A 19,541-nucleotide genomic window follows, 5' to 3' on the forward strand; every position below is an offset into this window, starting at 1 on the left:
ATCGAACTATTATACAAACAAAAAATCATATTTCTTTCTCCCTCTGATTGATTTATTTCCTTCTGAAAGATAGAGTTTGATAAGAAGGAAGAAGAAATCAAGAGAGTTTCCTCTCTCTAAAAGGGAGGAGAGAGTCCTAAACAAATATTATAGAATTATCTAATATAATTAACATATATATGTCAATTAATAATTTTAAATGATAAATATTTGATAACAATTTTTGCATCTTTCATCATTTTTGTTTAATTTTATATTCTGAAAAGAAACTAAGCAATCACATTAATTATATAGTAAAAAAATATGAGATTTTTTTATATGTTATATTTTGAATTTTTTTAAAACTATAAACTACTAATATTGTTAAAAGTCTCAGATTAAAAATATGTGATCAATGGTTTAACTTTTTTTGTTATATCAAAATACAAATGATCATAAAATCATATGAATAAAAAGTTTCATTTAATAGATATTCAGATTAAATATATATATATATATATATATATATGTATATAATATTATTAAAATTAAACTATATATCACATAAAAATACATAAATACGTTAATTTCAAAATTTTCATTGCCAAAGTATTGAGACCTTATTATTTAATTTAAAATTAGAATGGAATTTTTAAAAGCGATTATAAATTGCAAACAAAAATATTAAAAAATCTGCATTGAAGTTTGTGATTAATGGTTTAATTTTTTAGTACAAAAATAAACAAATGTTAATAAAATTATATGAGTAGAAAGCTCCTATTAGTAAATATCCATTTTAAATATACTACATCTCTATGTCATATATCAATTAATTTAATTATATAACATATAAAATAAATAAAATTATTGTTTTTATTGGTTTACGAATAAAAATTATTGTAAATAAACAAGAGGAATTATTTTTGGTTTATGTGATTACTTCAATTTATTTATATATATAATAGTTACTCGCTTTTCAATTATTCTATATATTTATTATTTCATAATACATAATGAACAAAAAATAAATAATAATATGTAAAAGTAATTTATATATATAATATTCACTCCGCATCTTCATTCCGCGCAAGGTGCGGGTCTTCATTTCTATATTCTAACAAAAGTCTAGCACATTGGACTAATCACATGATTTTCAGTTTTAATGATCCAAGAGAATCACATTTTATTAGAAAGAACAAATAAATCAATTTTTTCCTTTTTATTAATTATTTTCTTTCTAAACTCTTTTATTTTGTAGATTTTGTTGATGCAGGAATCATATGGCATGTGGTTATTTTGCGGTGCAAGTGTATATCAATACGATTTGCACATAGATCAGTTGAGTGGTTATGTGATGTTCCCAATAATAATAGCCAACTTATGTCAATGGAGTACCCCCAAAGGCAAAACCTATTTCAAACATCTCCTGTAATATTCGCAACACCAATTAAACACGTAATGTCAATTAACGTGAAAACACAAATAGTAATACATAAAATGGTTCAAGCTTATGATGATGCTCACTTGACTTGTAACACGTAACGCAAACTCATACCATCTCAAACCGAAGCAGTTAAACAATAAAAGTTTGCAAATGATTCAACAGGAAAGGTAAGCACATCGACACACTCAACCTTACCCCACACCTCACCTCCATTGCATCTTGATTCTAAACAAATCTTTGCATACCAAATTTTGTTTCCCATGCAAAGATCGGGATATGAATGCCACATCACTAAAAGCTTCGCACCATATTTTACCATTTCAATCTCATTCCCAGTTTTTAAATGCTTACGCAATTTATTCAAGCCCTTGATCTCTCTCCACTCTCTACCCTCAATCTCACATCCAGACCACATTAAGTACCCCAAGTCAGTGCAACAGTATAATACATTCTCCATCTCCCACCAAACCTTAACGGAAGAAAGGAAACTCGTTTCCACTTTTACAAGTTTCCACGTGTCATCTTTCGAATCGTAAGTGTAGTCCTTTTCATCTATTGTCAAGTAAATTTTTCCTTCAAACACATTAACTATATTACAATAGTCGTCATCATCGGGTAACTCGTCGTCCACAAGAGAGTCAGGACCCGGCAAGGCTGTCCAGGACTGACTCGTTATGTCAAATACCTCAATCCAGTTGGTAGAGTAGGCATCAATATTACAACCTCCCACTACATATATTTTATCATCCACTAAAGCTGTGGCCGCATTCTCCCTAGCCACGGTCATGTTAGGTGCATCACGCCAAGTTTGACTCTTACAATCAAGGATCCGGACAGATGAAGACGGCTTCTTGTGGGGTCCACCGATTATGTAGATTTCCGAACCAACTGTTTGTGTGTCATAAGGTAAGGGAGCAGAAGGGGAAGAAGAGAAAGGTATCTGAAGAACCGAGTTTCCACTTGAATCCCGCTTAAACCTAGTCTTCGTGCCTGTCCGTTTGGTTCGTGTTTTATCAGGGTTTGTCCACAGACTAAACCATCTCGCACATGGTTGATCAGGCAGCTCTAAGCAGATATAGACGCATGTTTCATTGGCTCCGATTTGAGATCGAGTCTTGTAGATTTCCGTAGAAGATAAGAGAGAGCGGAAGCTCTTGCAGACGAGAGAAAGACGTGCATATTTCCATCTGGAGACACGGGCAAGAATGTTCTCTGCGATTTCATGTGGAAGTGACGAGAACGATATTGACGGTGGCTCAGGAATTGTCTTCTTTTCGGTTGGTTTAACTTCTCGGGAGATCTCGAGATATTGACGGTGGCTCAGGAAAGTTTCTTGTACCTTGCTTGCGTTCACTGGATGTGAAGGTAAAGGAGAATCAACACCCATCTCATCACCTGGCTTATTTTCCATCATCTTCTTAAGTATTTCTTGAAATATTCCCTGGCAAGTTGCTACCTGATAAAAATGAAGCAAATGATATGAAGCATGTTGATGCAGAGTGTAGAGTTTTTTTTTTTTTAACAGAAAACGGTGGTGGTTACCCTCATATCCGAAGGAAGTGTATTCCAACAACAGTACAAAGTGTGCAGAAATGGTGAGAAGTAGTTTGGGAAAATAACTCCCACATAATTTTGCAGGTAGTTTTCAGCTGATAGGCGTGCTTCGGGTTCTAACTGAATCATATGAAGAATCATCTTGCGTATTCCCGGATCAGGAATCTGAATGCAACAAAACGAGAAAGACAAACAAATATGATTAGAAATAGAGGTAGAACAATCAGCCAAAAAAATCTAACTCAGAACCACTGAAGTCTTAAGTCCCATGTATCACTCAGAAAGAAGGTGAAAATAATTATTTAAATATGAAAAAAAAAATCAACGTGGAAGGTCGGAAGAAAGAAAAAATGGAGAGGGGAAGAGATTAATACCTATACAGAGAAAATGAAAAGAAAAAAAAAAGATGCATTAGGAAATACCTTTTCAAGGTGTTGGCTAGGATCATGTTGTCCTCTGCGATAAGCGAGAAGCTGAGCAAGTTCAAATAGTGGCTGACCCTCAAGAAAAAGCTCTGCTATCACACATCTGAAGCATTGATATGAAACTATTACAATATGTTATCAACTCAAATATACACGTGCTAAAGTTTTAAGGTAAAAACATGTTGTTCCATCTTGAAAATGTCTCTGTGCTTGAACCTATAGGAGCCTCTTTATCTAACTATACTAATAAAAGCATCAAACAGATAGAGTGATGTAAAATAAGATGGTGTATAATCTCACCCCACAGCAAATATATCCATGGATGGCTTTAATGGAGCATCTTGTGCAACTTTGGTCTCACCTCCATGCTCATAGAATCTCTGTAATTAAGCAACAATCTGTTTAAATATGAAAAAAAGAACATAGACATGACCAACAAGAAAGGATGGTCTGTTGTTGAAGGTTTTGCCACCATTTATCAGTAGTTATACAGAAAACAATTCAATCGTAGAACACAATGGACAAAGGGCTTACTGAAACAGGGGTAGAGAAGAAATAAGCACACAATAATAATATTCTCAGTAGAGGTGAAATAGAACAATATGACAGATCTACATCGAAAAATAAAAAGAATAAAATTTCGATAATGGTTCTATAGTACCTCTGGAGCCAGATAACAAAGTCTTTGTCCCCTTGTATCATAGAAAAAGGAAAAGTCTGAAGGATCATCATAAGGAATGTATGTGGGTTTGAAAGACGCAAAGTCAGCAAGGTAAAGCCAGTTCCAGGAAGTGACCAAAACGTTCTCGCACTTGATATCACCTAAAACAGTGCAAAATTCACACTCATCACAATTTACTTCACCATCATGAGGATCATATACTCACAGACTATCAAACCTTACCATGACATATACCCTTCTCATGGCACTGCTTCACAGCAAGAAGCAACTGCAGAAACCAACACAAAAAAAAAGCTAAGTAAACAGAATGCTTCAAAAAAAAAAGACATTTTAAATATACTACATCTCTATGTCAATATCAATTAATTTAATTATATAACATATAAAATAAATAAAATTATTGTTTCTATTGGTTTACGAATAAATATTATTGTAAATAAACAAGAGAAATTATTTTTGGTTTATGTGATTACTTTAATTTATTTATATATATAATAGTTACTCGCTTTTCAATTATTCAATATATTTATTATTTTATAATACATAATGAACAAAAAATAAATAATAATATGTAAAAGTAATTTGTATATATAATATTCACTTCGTTTCTATATTCCAACAAAAGTCTAGCCACATTGGACTAATCACATGATTTTCAGTTTTAATGATCCAAGAGAATCACACTTTATTTGAAAGAACAAATAAATCAATTTTTTCCTTTTTATTAATTATTTTCTTCTTTTTTTTTGTAACAAAATTAATTATTTTCTTTCTAAACTCTTTTATTTTGTAGATTTTGTTGATGCAGAAATCATATGGCATGCATGTGGTTATTTTGCGGTGCAAGTGTATATCAATACGATTTGCACATAGATCAGTTGAGTGATCATGTGATGTTCCCAATAATAATAGCCAACTTAAGTTATGTCAATGGAGTACCCAAAGGCAAAACTTATTTCAAACATCTCCTGTTGCTATACTATATGATTAAATAGAGAAAAAATGTTCAATTTTTCGTAACACGTCTAACTGGTGATCAAGGAATAAAAGAAAATAATACATTCTTTTTTCTTTTTTTTTTACTATTTACAAAGAATAGTTTTTTATTTACATTTTTTCTCATTTTTTTTATTCTATAGGAATATATAACAAATTTGTTTTTCCCCCAAAATTAATAAGATAATTTTCCTATAATTTTATTTCCATGCATTTTTTCCATATTCATTCCTAATGTTTATATAATGGTCACCAGTTAATGTCAATCAGGCTCGGCTCAAAGCATATGTAGACCCTGTGCAGAATCAAAAATTTTAGGATCCTCTCTTGCTGTACAAATCAAAAATTTAGGACTTTTTTGTATAAAATCAAAATTTAAGAGCAACATTATCGCAACGTCCCAGCTGGTTCTTAAGGGCAGAGGACCTACAAAAACACCAGGACCGAGAGGGAAAGTCGTTATATAAGCAACGTCCCAGCTCGTTCTTCGTCCTTCGTCATTTGATATCTCTTGTGTCCTTTGCTTTTTTTATTTTAAGAATTTAAAATTGTCCTAGTAATAATGATGGCCTAAGGGCCCTAAACTATAAAGAAATTTTAACAAAAACAATTGGGGCCCTGGCCCCTGTGCAAAGCCGGCACTGATGTCAATTAACGTGAAAACACAAATAGTAATTAATACATATAATAGTTTAAGCTTATGATGATGCTCACTTGACTTGTAACACGTAACGCAAACTCATACGTACCATCATCTCAAACCGAAGCAGTAAAACAATAAAAGCGTGCAAATGATTCAACAGGAAAGGTAAGCACATCGACACATTCAACCTTACCCCACATCTCACGTCCACTGCATCTTGATTCTAAACAAATCTTTGCATACCAAATCTTGTTTCTTATGCAATGATAGGGATATGAATGCCACATAACTAAGAGCATCCCACCATAGTTAACCATTTCAACGCCCATCCCAGTTTTTAAATGCTTACGCAATTTATCCAGTCCCTTGATCTCTCTCCACTCTCTATCCTCAATCTCAGACCCATACCACAATAAGTACCCCAAGTCAGTGCAAAGGTATAATACATTCTCCATCTCACACCAAAACATAACTTTAAAGGAGCGGGGAAGGAAACGAGATTTCTCTCTTACAAGTTTCCACGTACCATGTTTTGGCTCGTAAGCGTAGTCCTTTAAATTTTCCGCCGCATAAATTTTTCCTTCGAACACATTAACTATAGAGCAACATGTATGGCTTACCTCGTCGTCCTCACCGGAGCGTGGACCAGTCAAGGCTGTCCAAGACTGAGTCCTTATGTCAAATACCTCAAACAAGTTGGTAGAGTAGACGTCAATATTGCAACCTCCCAGTACATATATTTTCTCACCGAGTAAAAGTGTAGACGCACATTCTCTAGCCACGGTCATGTTAGGGCCATCATGCCAAGTGTGACTCTTACAATCAAGGATCCGAACAGAGGAAGACGGCTTCTTGTCGGGTCCACCGATTATGTAGATTTTCGAACCAACTGTTTGAGGGCAATTATAAGGTAAGGGAGGAGAATGGGAAGAAGAGAAAGGTGATGGAACAACCGAGTTTCCACTTGAATCCCTCTTAAACCTAATCTTCCCTCTCCGTTTGGTTTGTTTTATATTCGGTTTCGTCCACAGACTAAACCAGCTCGCACATTGATTAGGCAGCTCTAAGCAGATATAGACGCATGTTTCTTGGACTCCGATTTGAGATCGCGTCTTGTAGATTTCCATAGAAGATAAGAGAGAGCGGAAGCTCTTGGAGACGAGAGAAAGACGTGGATATTTCCATCTGGAGACACGGGCAAGAATGTTCTCTGCGATTTCATGTGGAAGTGACGAGAACGATATTGACGGTGGCTCAGGAATTGTCTTCTTTTCGGTTGAGTCAACTTCTTGGGAGATCATGATCGGCCGAAGTTGTATTAGAGGCTGTGGAGAGGAGATGTGATAAATAGAGCTAGGGTTTACTAAACACGTTTAGGTTTTTAGAAAAATAACGCCTATTATTCTAACAATAATCAATTACCAAAAAATAACATGTTTTGTTCTCCAAAAAGAAACTTCAAAACTTCATGCTCACTTAACTTGTAACACAAACTCATACCAGACATCAAACCGAAGCAGTTAAACAATAAAAGCTTTCATATGTTTCAACAGGAAAGGTGAGCATATCGACACACTCAACCTTACCCCACACCTCACGTGCATTGCATCTTGATTCTAAATAAATCTTTGCATACCAAATTTTGTCTCTTATGCAAATATCGGGATATGAATGCCACATAACTAAAAGCTTCCCACCGTAGTTAGCCATTTCAATCTCTTTCCCTGTTTTTAAATGTTTACGCAATTTATCCAATCCCTTGATCTCTCTCCACTCTCTACCCTCAATCTCAGAGGTCGACCACATTAAGTACCCCAAGTCAGTGCAACAGTATAATACATTTTCCATCTCACAACAAAACATAATGGAGTCGGAAAGGAAACTCGATTTCTCTCTTACAAGTTTCCACGTACCATCTTTCGGATCATAAGTGTAGTCCTTTTCATCAGTAGCTAAATAAATTTTTCCTTCAAACACATTAACTAGAGCACGATTGTCATCGACTAACTCGTCATCCTCGTCAGGGCCAGGACCCGGCAGGGCAGTCCAGGACTGAGTCCTTATGTCAAATACCTCAATCCAGTTGGTAGAGTACAAATCAATATCGCAACCTCCGACTACATATATTTTCTCATCAAGTAAAGCTGTAGGCGCATCCTCCCTATCCACGGTCATGTTAGGGCCATCACGCCAAGTGTGACTCCGACAATCAAGGATCCGGACAGATGAAGACGGCTCCCCGTCGGGTCCGCCAATTATGTAGATTTCCGAACCAACTGTTTGAATGTAATCACAAGGTAAGGGAGGAGAATGGGAAGAAGAGAAAGGTGTCGGAACAACCGAGTTTCCACTTAAATCCCGCTTAAACTTAGTCTTCCCTCTCCGTTTGTTTCGTTTTTTATTAGGTTTTGTCCACAGACTAAACCAGCTCGCACATGGTTGATCAGGCAGCTCTTAGCAGATATAGACGCATGTTTCTTTCACTCCGATTTGAGATCTCGTCTTGTAGATTTCCAGAGGAGATAAGAGGGAGCGGAAGCTCTTGCAGACGAGAGAGAGACATGGATATTTCCATCTGGAGACACGGGCAAGACAAGAATGTTCTCAGTGATTTCATGTGGAAGTGACGAAAACGATGACAGTGGCTCAGGAATCATCATCTTCTTTTGGGTTGGTTCACCTTCATCGGAGATCATGATCGACCGAAGTTGTAGTAGGGTTTACTCAATACGTTTAGGTCTTTATGTATACATGTTCAGGTTTTCACAATATTCATATATTCTAACATCATTTAAAATGTGATGTCAATTTTTTTATATGCCCTCTCGACTGATTGGGAGGAATGCACTAAGTGTTAAGAATGAATTAAATACTATATCTGATCTAAATTTGGAATGCTTTCCGGACTAGTAACAAAATAGCAAAATCGTATCTTATTAGACTATCATACTAATGATATTTAATGCCTATGAAAATGTGATTAAGCATGTGAAAATTTCAAAATCATAACCCTAGCCGTTAAGAGAGAAAGATAGATTTTTTTATTGTATCAAAGAATAAAACAGCATGTTGGACGCAAAAGGAACACAAACTCGTACCATCTCTAAGAGACATCAAACAGAAGTAGTTAAACAACAAAAGCTTTCATATGTTTCAACAGGAAAGGTAAGCATATCGACACACTCAACCTTACCCCACACCTCACGTCCATTGCATCTTGATTCTAAACAAATCTTTGCATACCAAATCTTGTCTCTTATGCAAAAATCGGGATATGAATGCCACATAACTAAAAGCTTCCCACCATAGTTAGCCATTACAAAATCATTCCCAGTTTTTAAATGCTCACGCAACTTATCCAAGCCCTTGATCTCTCTCCACTCTCTACCTTCAATCTCAGAGGTCGACCACATTAAGTACCCCGAGTCAGTGCAACAGTATATTACATTCTCCATCTCATCACACCAACACTCAACGGAGTCGGGAATGAAGCTCGTATTCTCTCTTACAAGTTTCCACGTACCATCTTTTGGATCATAAGTGTAGTCCTTTTCATCTGTAGCCAAGTAAATTTTTCCGTCGTACACATTAACTATGTCACGATAGTCATCGACTAACTTTTCGTCCACATCAAAGACAGGACCAGGAAAAGCTGTCCAGGACTGAGTCCTTATGTCAAATACCTCAACCCAGTTGGTAGAGTAGGCGTCAATATCACAACCTCCCATTACATATATTTTCTCATCAAGTAAAGCTGTAGCCGCATCCGCCCTAGCCACGGTCATGTTAGGTCCATCACGCCAAGTGTGACTCTTACAATCAAGGATCCGGACAGATGAAGACGGCTTCTCGTCGGGTCCGCCGATTATGTAGATTTCCGAACCAACTGTTTCGATGTAATGAGGTAAGGGAAGAGAATGGGAAGAAGAGAATGGTATAGGAACAACCGAGTTTCCGCTTGAGTCGGGCTTAAACTTAGTTTTCCCTCTCCGTTTGGTTCGTTTTTTTTAGGGTTTGTCCACAGACTAAACCAGCTCGCACATGGTTGATTAGGCAGCTGTAAGCAAACATAGACGCATGTTTCATTGACTCCGATTTGAGATCGTGTCTTGTAGATTTCCAGAGGAGATAAGAGAGAGTGGAAACTCTTGGATACGAGAGAGAGCCGCGGGTATTCCCATCTCGAAATACGGGCAAGAATGTTCTCTGCGATTTCATGTGGAAGTGACGAGAACGATGTCAACGGTGGCTCAGAAATCGTCTTCTTCTTCTTTTGGGTTGGTTCAGCTACTTTGGAGATCATGATCGGCCGAAGTTGTAGTAGAGGCTGTGGAGAGACGGTATGATAAATATAGCTAGACTAAACACGTTTAGGTCTTTAGAAAAGTAAAAACCTAAAGACCTAATTTTATTCTAACAAAATCAATTAGTAAAAAATGATATCAAGAACTTTTTTTGTTAATTAAGAACTTATATATGAAATATTAATATATAAATAAGTAATTCTTATTTCTATTTCAGCTAACCAGTTATAAGAGAGCTACTAGATTCTGATCCGCGCTTAAAGCGCGGAATTAATATTCGGTTGAAAATTTTCTTTATGTAATAAAAATATTTTTTTCATATTTTATATATTTTAAAACTTTTTATATAATCTACGTTAAATTTATTTATATGATTTATTTTTTATTTTAAATTAGACTAAAATGTTAAAGATTTCATATAATTTTGACCTACACGTTTATTTATTTAACCCGTTTGTTTAACTTATTTTACCTTGATTTTATTTTTAATAGTATAATTTAAAACAAACTATTATATATTTTAACCTGTTTTGTATTGATAATTTTTTTATGTTTTAAACATTTTTCTATAATTTATGTTAAATGTATTTATATTTTAATACTACCTATCAATTGTTTTTTGAGTATGTCATATTTTTCTATAATTTATGTTTTAATACTGCCTATCAATTTTTTTTTGAGTATGTCATATTTTGTGTCAAATTTAAATCTAGAAAATATTAATGAATAATTAAATGTCATAAAATAATATTAAAATTATTTAAGAAGGTTAGATTGTTATATAAATCCTTTTTGGATGGTTATAATGGTTTAGTATACAAACTTAGAATGGTATACTTTGTTGTGATAGTTTTTGTAATTGGTTACATTTAAGATGTGCATATTGTGTATGAGAGATTTTCAGATAGGAAAACATATATATTTCACATAAAATTAGTATTGTGCAATTTGGTTATGATGGCTAGCATCGGGTTGGTTGAAACTTAGAATAGAGTATGTGTTAGTTTTGAAAATTTGCAATGTGTGGATTAATAGATGTGTCACACAAGTAAGATTGTATGGTATGAACTAATAGAATCCATATGTAGACCCACTTATGAGTTGACGGCGATGAGGCATGTGAGATGGAATGGAAATCATATGTAAATGGGAATATGTAAATGATATTGCATATTGGTGATTAACTAAATAACATAGACAAAAGCATAACAAATTCAACTGATTACGACATTAATTTGTTGGATACAGAAATATTGTAGGAGTAATATTAGGAAAGATCATATTTTAATGATATTGATATATTTTAACTGATTAAGGTAAATATCAAATATTAAGTTTCTAGTAAATAGGTCGAACAACTTTTTATAGGTAGATTTTTTAAAAATCCTTCCCTTTTAGTAGTATAGATAAGACTTTGACTTTTATTATACTAAAATTTTAAAATTCATATATGATAAATCTCATAATTTTTCTTATTAATAATCAAACTCTGCATGTTATCATCAATAAAACTATTATGTTTGTATTATTCATCATTATAACTATTCTGCATGTGTTATTCTTGTGGTTGTTTTATATTGAATACCCCATGAAAATAAAAATTATTATAAAAAAGTCACTCGAGTTCCTCTACGTTCTGACATTATTATTTTTAAACCAACGTTCTGACATTATCAACATGACAACTTTAAATAAATTGACAACATTGCATCAATAGACTTGTGAGTTTGTCTAATCGTACCTTACCGTGTGCTGTGCTCTAAAGGCAAGGAAGCTGGAGCCTTGTGCCTTACGCCATAGCACTCGCCTTAATAAATAATCACATGTATAAAAAAAATAGAGTAGTAGTACATAGACTCTAGAGGAACTTAGAAATGCAATGCTAGTAATGTTGAGGTAGAAATTGTACTGGAAGAACATGAACACATAAAAACTCTAAAGATTAGATTTCTGAGATTATAGTTAGCCCGTTATATTTTGTGTTTGTTTTACTATCAACAATGATAGTTTCAAGAACCTATTTGCATCTAGGTTTGATTCTTTCAATTTGAAAGCTATGATTCATAGCACAAACAACACATCCCAGACACTTAAAGCCTCATTGACGAGACTTGACACAACTGAAATCATTAAGGACTGACTACAGTCACATGGTTTGGGTTTGGATGACTGACTACAGTCACGGATTTTGTGAATAAACTGTAAGGTGGGCATTTGTGTCGCTAAGGCGCTTTAGAATAAGGCCAAAGACGCACTAAGCCGAGCGCCTCAAAAACATAGCCTCGCCTTAGAGTAAGAGGACCAAGGCGTTTGGGTCTGCGCCTTGTGTGTAACCAAAATTAAATTATCAAATAGCTTAGAACATCTCCAAAAGTCACTCTATAACTTCAAATATAAAATTTTACTATCCAAAAAGAAACTTCAAAACTTCATTTGATGATGCTCACTTAATTTGTAATACAAACTCATACCAGACATCAAACAGAAGCAGTTAAACAATAAAAGCTTTCATATGTTTCAACAGGAAAGGTAAGCATATCGACACAATCCACCTTACCCCACACCTCGCGTCCATTGCATCTTGATTCTAAACAAATCTTTGCATACCAGATCTTGTTTCTCATGCAAAGATCGGAATATAGATGCCACATAACTAAAAGCTTACCACCGTAGTTAACTATTTCAAACTCCTTCCCAAATTTCAAATCCTCACGCAATTCATCCAAGCCTTTGATCTCTATCCACTCTCTACCCTCAATCTCAGTGGTCGACCACATTAAGTACCCCAAGTCAGTGCAACAGTATAACACATTCTCCACCTCACACCAATACATAACGGAGTCGGAAAGGAACTCGATTTATCTCTTACAAGTTTCCACGTACCATCTTTCGGATCATAAGTGTAGTCCTTTTCGTCTGCCGCCAAGTAAATTTTTCCTTCAAACACATTAATTAGAGCACGATAGTCATAAAGTAACTTGTCATCCTCATCAGAGCCAGGACCCGGCAAGGCAGTCCAAGTCTGAGTCTTTATGTCAAATACCTCAATCAAATTGGCATAACAGGCGTCAACATCGCAACCTCCCATTACATATATTTTCTCATCAAATAAAGCTGTACACGCACTGTCCCTTGCCACGGTCATGTTAGGGCCATCACGCCAAGTGTGACTCTTACAATCAAGGATCCGAACAGAGGAAGACGGCTCCCTGTAGGGTCCCCCGATTAAGTAGATTTCTGAACCAACTGTTTGAATGTAATCACAAGGTAAGGGAGGAGTATGGGAAGACGAGAAAGGTGTCGGAACAACCGAGTTTCCACTTGAATCCCCCTTAAACCTAGTCTTCGCGCCTATCCGTTCGGTTCGTTTTTTATTATATTTTGTCCACGGACTAAACCAGCTCTCACATCGTTGACCAGGCAGCTCTAAGCAGATATAGACGCATGTTTCATTCACTCCGATTTGTGATCGCGTCTTGTAAATTTCCATAGAAGATAAGAGAGAGCGGAAGCTCTTGCAGACGAGAGAGAGACATGGATAATTCCATCTAGAGACACGAGCAAGAATGTTCTCAGTGATTTCATGTGGAAGTGACGAAAACGATGACGGTGGCTCAGGAAACGTCTTCTTCTTTTGGGTTGGCTCACCTTCTTCGGAGATCATGATCGGCCGATGTTGTAGTAGGCTATGGAGAGTAGATATGATAAATATAGCTAGGATTGATTTACTCAACACGTTTAGGTCTTTAGAGCATCCACAACCCTGGACTCTCATTAAAATCCTTAAAAAAAATGTTTTTCTATTTTTTTTAACTATTTTTTTATTTTTTTGGATTTAAAAAAATATATATATATAACCAATCATGGACCGTCACATGTCAGTGGGACCCGCGGATAGTTAAGAGATTCCACAAAATTGATCTTTAGCTAAGGAATTTAGGAGCACCAATTTACACAGAAACCTAAAAATCGTGGGCCCCACATAATTTTATAATAATTTGTTTTTAAGGACTTTAACTAAGGATCATGGTTGTGGATGCTCTTAGAGCACTTTTAAGTGCAACTCTTATTGTTGTCTTTTAAAAAAATTTATTTAAAAATAAGTGGGTCTCACTTTATAATCAAGAGTTGCCCCTTCTACCTGTAGGAGACGACTTTAATTTGAGTTTTAGACTGTGCGTAGGCCTCACCGATACGTGGCGGCCTGCAATTGGTTCGATTTTATTTTATTTTATTTTGTTTTAAACCAAAATAAAAAAAATAACAATAAAAAAACACCTAAAAATTTGTGCCTAAGAACAGTGTCCGTTAATTATGCTCTTAGAAAAGTAAAAACCTAAAGACTTTTCTAACAAAAATCAAATAGTGAAAATTGTGATAATTAAGAACTTATTTATGAAATATTAAAATATAAATAAGTAATTCTTATTTCTATTTTTTGCTAACCAGTTATGAATAAAATATTTAAAATATTTTTAAAATTCATATATAATAGATGTGAGAATTTTCCTTATTAATAATATAACTTTGCATCTTATCATCAATATCTACTCGGCTTGTTTTATTCTTGTGGTTGTTTTTATATTGAATACCCCATAAAAATAAAAATGAAATTTTAAAAGTCATTCGAGTTCCTCTACGTTCTGACATTATTAACATGACGACTTTGAATAAATTGACAGCATTGCATCAATTGACTTGAGAGTTTGTCTAATCGCAGTTTACCGTGTAACTAGAGTTAAACCATCAAAATGCTTAGAGATTAGATGGTCACAATCTATCTATTATATTCTTGGGAAATCTGTTTTTTTAGAGCAAAAAAAAGGTAACTATGTCCCTTTAGACTAATCTGTACTACTTTATGTCCTATTAGACTAATTTTTTCGAAAATGGCAGTAATGCCCTTAAAATTGTAATTTTTTTAAAAAGATAAATAATGAGTTCGACAAGCGGGATCGATCGATCCAGCTTTACAAGTTACAGTGGATCGATCGATCCCGATAATTATTCAGAACAAAAAAACGCGAAATATATACTGATCGACCTGGTCCATTTCACTCGATCGGCGAAGGTCGATTCTTTACAGATCGACCGATCCACTAAGGATAGATCGATCGATCCCGTGCCCAGGAAAGAATCCCAAATCGATTTTTTTTGGTTTTGTATGATTATATCCGGGTTGATTCCCACTTGATTTGAACCGACTAAGCATGATTTCAACTCTTTAAACTCGATTTCTCTGGGACGAAATCCTTAATTTCCCATTCACGAACAAAGGGGGAGAAAATCAAATTCTCACCCAAACTCGATTTGTCGTTTTTTTTTGTTCTTTTTCGTTTTTTTTTTTTAAAAAAAAAAAAAATCGATTTTTAAAAAAAATATAAAAGTGAATATTCTCAAATATTTTGTTTCCATATTTTTAGGAACTGATTTCTTATCCGTAGAATACAACTAATATGTAGAAATCAATTTCTACAGTTTTGTAGAATTATAGTAATTTTTAGAATTTGATTTCTACATGTTTTAGATTTATAGTAAATCTGTAGAAGTCGGTTTCTACATGTTTTAGAATTAGATTAATGTGTAGATTTTGATTTCTAAGAACTTTAGAATGGTAGGTTAAGCGCGGAATGTGTATTCTACATATTTGTAGAATACTCCTATTTACGTAGATCACGTATTCTAAACATTGTAGATTCAATGAAAAAAGTAGATTTCGTTTTCTACTTCGTAGAATGTCATTTCTACTTTTTTTAGAACATAATCTGAAATTTATAATTTTAACTTTTTTATAACTGGAAAATATACCATTAAGTTCATATAGGTATTTTAACAAATGTTACTATTTTTCCAAATTTTTTTTGTTTGTAAAACTATTTATTAAAATTATTTTCATAAATATTAAAGGATATTATAGGAAAATATGACACAAAATATAGATTAGTCTAAAGGGACATAGTTACTATTTTGTTGCTCTAAAAAAACAGTTTTCCCTATATTCTTTTACCATCAGATTGAAACAATGTATAGGAGTTTCAGGATAGGAGATTTTCAACTGAAAGTTTCGTGTACTTGATTCCTCAGCTTTGCAACTATGATTTTATAAACTTTCACGCTGCCTCACACGACTTATGCGAAAGGTTAATACTCGAAGTAGATCACGAAGACGATCAAGAAGACCATTAAAATGATTTTTCAGAACTAATGCTGAATTGGACATGTTCATCAAGAAAGCCTTGTCTATCGTCGTAGCACAACTAAACCGAGTAAGAAAATATTATTTTGATTCTAATTTGCGATCACGTCTTGTAGCGTTTCATAAACTTTCTCGTTGCATCCTAAGACCCTACCCAAGGTTAGGTTAATACTCGAAGTAGATCATGAGAACCGTCAAGAAGACCATGAAAGTGATTTACATGATGAGCTATCGCCGAATTGGGACGGACATGTTCATCGAGAAAGCCTTATCTTAGATTAAACTGAGGAGTCCAAGGTTCAACATGCTTCCGAATGGTTCGAGAGACCCGACTGTGTGAAAATTGAGTTAGGACATAAAGAGTCCATGCATCCATACTCCTTTCTCAATTAATCAATTCACCACTCGACCATACGCGTAGTTGCATCAATAATTTTGAACTATCAATGTTGATATAAGATAAATTTTTAAAAATCATTTCAACTTTATATTGTGAAAATAATGATTCATATAAAATATAAGTTAAATAACATTATAGATCTCAAACTATTATCATGAGAGACAGAACAAATACCATCTTTCAAGAATCCTCAAATCAAATCCAACTGACTACACAACTCAAGAACTTATACGACCTGGTGACAGTAAGCACTTCATTAACCCACTCCACTCTACCCCAAACCACATTTCTACTCCCTTCTAACGCGATTTTTGCGCACCAAATTCTGCTTTCTGATTTTTCGTTGTTTTCCTCAAACCTGGGAGACCACATGACTAAAAGTTTCCCACCGTGGTTACGTATACTAAGCACACACTCCCCTGAAAACTTATATCTTCTATGCGTACGCAACAGTTCCAAATCCCAGCCCTCGACTCTTACCCACCCTCTCCTATTGTAACTAAACCGTACGAGAGAACCATCGCTTGTATACCTATATATAACATTCTTAATCACACACACACCTGCTGCAAGTATACATCTGAATCTCAAATCGTGCGTTTTCACAACTTCCCACGTATCTTTGTTCCGGTCATAAACATAGTTCTTACTACCAATTACGTAAATATTTCCTCTAAACAGTTTGATTATAAACCAGCCGCTGCGAAACTCAGTAGCTCCATGGCTCAGCAAGGGACTCCAAGTCTGTGTCTTTATGTCCAATACTTCTATCCAGTTGTCATCGTCCTTCCTGCATCTTTCCATTACATATATTTTCCCATGAATATAATAAGCAGACGCACCCGCACGTGGCACAGACATGCTAGGACCATCAAGCCACGTGTGACTCCGACAATCAAGGATACGGACAAGGGAAGACGGCGGTCCTTTGGAGGGTCCACCGATTAAATATATTTCCGAACCAACAAACTATGGTGAGAGAATAGTCTACTTGATGAGTATGGGGACTAGACGGTACCGGAACCAACGAATAGTCTCCACGAATATCATAGTCGTCTTTTAGGGTTTCATTAGCAGGTTTCATCCGAAGACTAAACCATTTAGGAGATGAGATATTGGGAGAGTCTTCTAAGCAGAAATAGAGGCATGGTTCGGTGGTTCCGATGCGAGACCGCGTTGTGTAGAGCTCAGGAGAAGAGATGATAGAGAGGAATCTTTTGGAGACCAGAGAGAGATTAGGGTAATTCCAGTTTGAGATACGTGCAAGAATGTTCTTTACGAGTTCATCTGGTAGTTGTTGGGATTGTGAAATCCCGTGTCCAACTCTATCTTATCTTATTAGTACGATATTGTCCACTTTGGGCCTTAGAAACTGGTCCGCATGGATTTACTTTTGGTTTCCTTCCCAAAAGGCCTCATACTATTAGAGTTGGACATCTCTTTATATATTAGACACTCCTTGTCTAATTATCCAATGTGGGACTTTGATTGACATCTCTCATTCTCCCCCTCAAGCTAAGGACCACACACCTTGTGCCCTTTTTCCTCTAGCGAATCATCTCGGTGCCTTGTCGCATCTTCGACATTCGACACCCTTAGTCGCAAGGTTACTTTGAGTTGCTTTGAGAATGTTCTTCCCACAATTCCAAGATCTTCTGACTAATCTCTGCCGAACCTCCCTTACCACCTTGAAGGGTCCCGTTCCTACTCGAAGGGTATTTTGGTCTTCTTGCAGATTTATTGTCAACCGCTCTGATACCAATTGTTGGGATTGTGAAATCCCGTGTCCAACTCTATCTTATCTTATTAGTACGATATTGTCCACTTTGGGCCTTAGAAACTGGTCCGCATGGATTTACTTTTGGTTTCCTTCCCAAAAGGCCTCATACTATTAGAGTTGGACATCTCTTTATATATTAGACACTCCTTGTCTAATTATCCAATGTGGGACTTTGATTGACATCTCTCAGTAGTGACGAGAACGACAGTGGTTGAGCCTTGGTCTTATTGCTTTTCTGCTTTGGTCTAGGTTCTTTGGGGATCATGGTCGACTGAATTTGGCGTGGAAGCAATTGGTGGAGGAAGAATTTTGAATTATAATTTATAGGTCTACAGGGTTAACAAACTACATGTTCTTCCGTTTGTCTTAATCTTTTATTAATAGCAAAATAACACACGTGTAAAATATAAAATAGCAAATTTTTTTAAAAGGAAAAATACACATTATTTAACTTATTTTTTTAGAAAACTAACTCCTTAAAAAAAGGAAATTTAACAAAGGAAAAACCAAAAACATGTTATAGGCTCATAGCTATGTAGCACACCTAAACCGAGTAAAAAGGTTATTTAATCTACTTCATTGTTTCGTAATGTACAATTTACTTTCTGTATAGTATATAATGAAAGTTTTTAACTAAAATAATTAAATTAATCATAAAATGTAAATATATATAATCGATTGAACAGTTTTAACTGAAAATGAACATAAAATATTGATTTTATATTTTGAAACATAAAACATCATCAGTATGGCAAAAAAAATATAAATTATGAATGCTTTAGTCCAGAAATGAATAATATTGGATTAATTATATCTTAAAATAGTGGGTTGCTTTGTATTTCTGTTTCTGCCAATAAGTTAGCTTTGTATTTCTGTTTCTGCTAATAAGTTGCTTGCAACAATGTAAACTCAAAAAGATATGAAATTTTAACATGATTACCAAAAAAAAAATTATATCTTCAAATAGTTTGAATTGCAATTTATTTTGGGAAATGCAATTTTGCATCGAGTGGTGACCGGACCGTTAAATGAAAACAAAAAAGCAGAGCACTATGGTCTGTAATCTGTTTGTGCTCTTTGCACTGGAATCCGTTTACCAACATATGCTTTTTACACTATTTTCGTTTTAATTTTAATT

General features: G+C 34.8%; 2 protein-coding genes and 4 pseudogenes across 2 annotated transcripts; all 6 read right to left on the reverse strand.

Annotated features, from left to right (window-relative positions):
- Positions 1-742: 742 nt before the first annotated feature.
- Positions 743-5,104, reverse strand: LOC125609859 (F-box/kelch-repeat protein At5g39560-like). Its single transcript, XM_048781421.1, has 5 exons — positions 4,307-5,104; positions 3,703-4,224; positions 3,400-3,505; positions 2,966-3,142; positions 743-2,879 (listed from the first exon to the last, which is right to left on the reverse strand). The coding sequence occupies exons 2-5, from the start codon at positions 3,720-3,722 to the stop codon at positions 1,539-1,541; spliced, it is 1,644 nt and encodes a 547-aa protein (XP_048637378.1). The 5' UTR covers positions 3,723-4,224; positions 4,307-5,104; the 3' UTR covers positions 743-1,538.
- On the reverse strand, positions 5,100-7,592 carry LOC125609861 (F-box/kelch-repeat protein At5g39560-like). The gene has a single exon (XM_048781426.1). The coding sequence runs from the start codon at positions 7,022-7,024 to the stop codon at positions 5,837-5,839; it is 1,188 nt and encodes a 395-aa protein (XP_048637383.1). The 5' UTR covers positions 7,025-7,592; the 3' UTR covers positions 5,100-5,836.
- LOC125609862 lies at positions 7,230-8,601 on the reverse strand (annotated as a pseudogene).
- Positions 8,596-10,454, reverse strand: LOC106372414 (annotated as a pseudogene).
- A 108-nt stretch (positions 10,455-10,562) lies between these two features.
- Positions 10,563-14,758, reverse strand: LOC106372405 (annotated as a pseudogene).
- A 1,251-nt stretch (positions 14,759-16,009) lies between these two features.
- LOC125609880 lies at positions 16,010-19,463 on the reverse strand (annotated as a pseudogene).
- Positions 19,464-19,541: the final 78 nt, after the last annotated feature.

Source organism: Brassica napus, chromosome A1 (genome assembly GCF_020379485.1).
Source record: "Brassica napus cultivar Da-Ae chromosome A1, Da-Ae, whole genome shotgun sequence".
Lineage (NCBI taxonomy): Eukaryota > Viridiplantae > Streptophyta > Magnoliopsida > Brassicales > Brassicaceae > Brassica > Brassica napus.

What these genes read in the sequence shown, in the direction of transcription:
- LOC125609859 (XM_048781421.1), bottom strand. Translation starts at nt 3,722, where the DNA reads ATGGATATATTTGCTGTGGG. An exon ending in CTAGCCAACACCTTGAAAAG is followed by an intron (nt 3,143 to 3,399) that starts GTATTTCCTAAT and finishes TGTTGCATTCAG; the next exon opens with ATTCCTGATCCGGGAATACG. An exon ending in CACTTCCTTCGGATATGAGG is followed by an intron (nt 2,880 to 2,965) that starts GTAACCACCACC and finishes CATTTTTATCAG; the next exon opens with GTAGCAACTTGCCAGGGAAT.
- LOC125609861 (XM_048781426.1), bottom strand. Translation starts at nt 7,024, where the DNA reads ATGATCTCCCAAGAAGTTGACTCAACCGAAAAGAAGACAATTCCTGAG.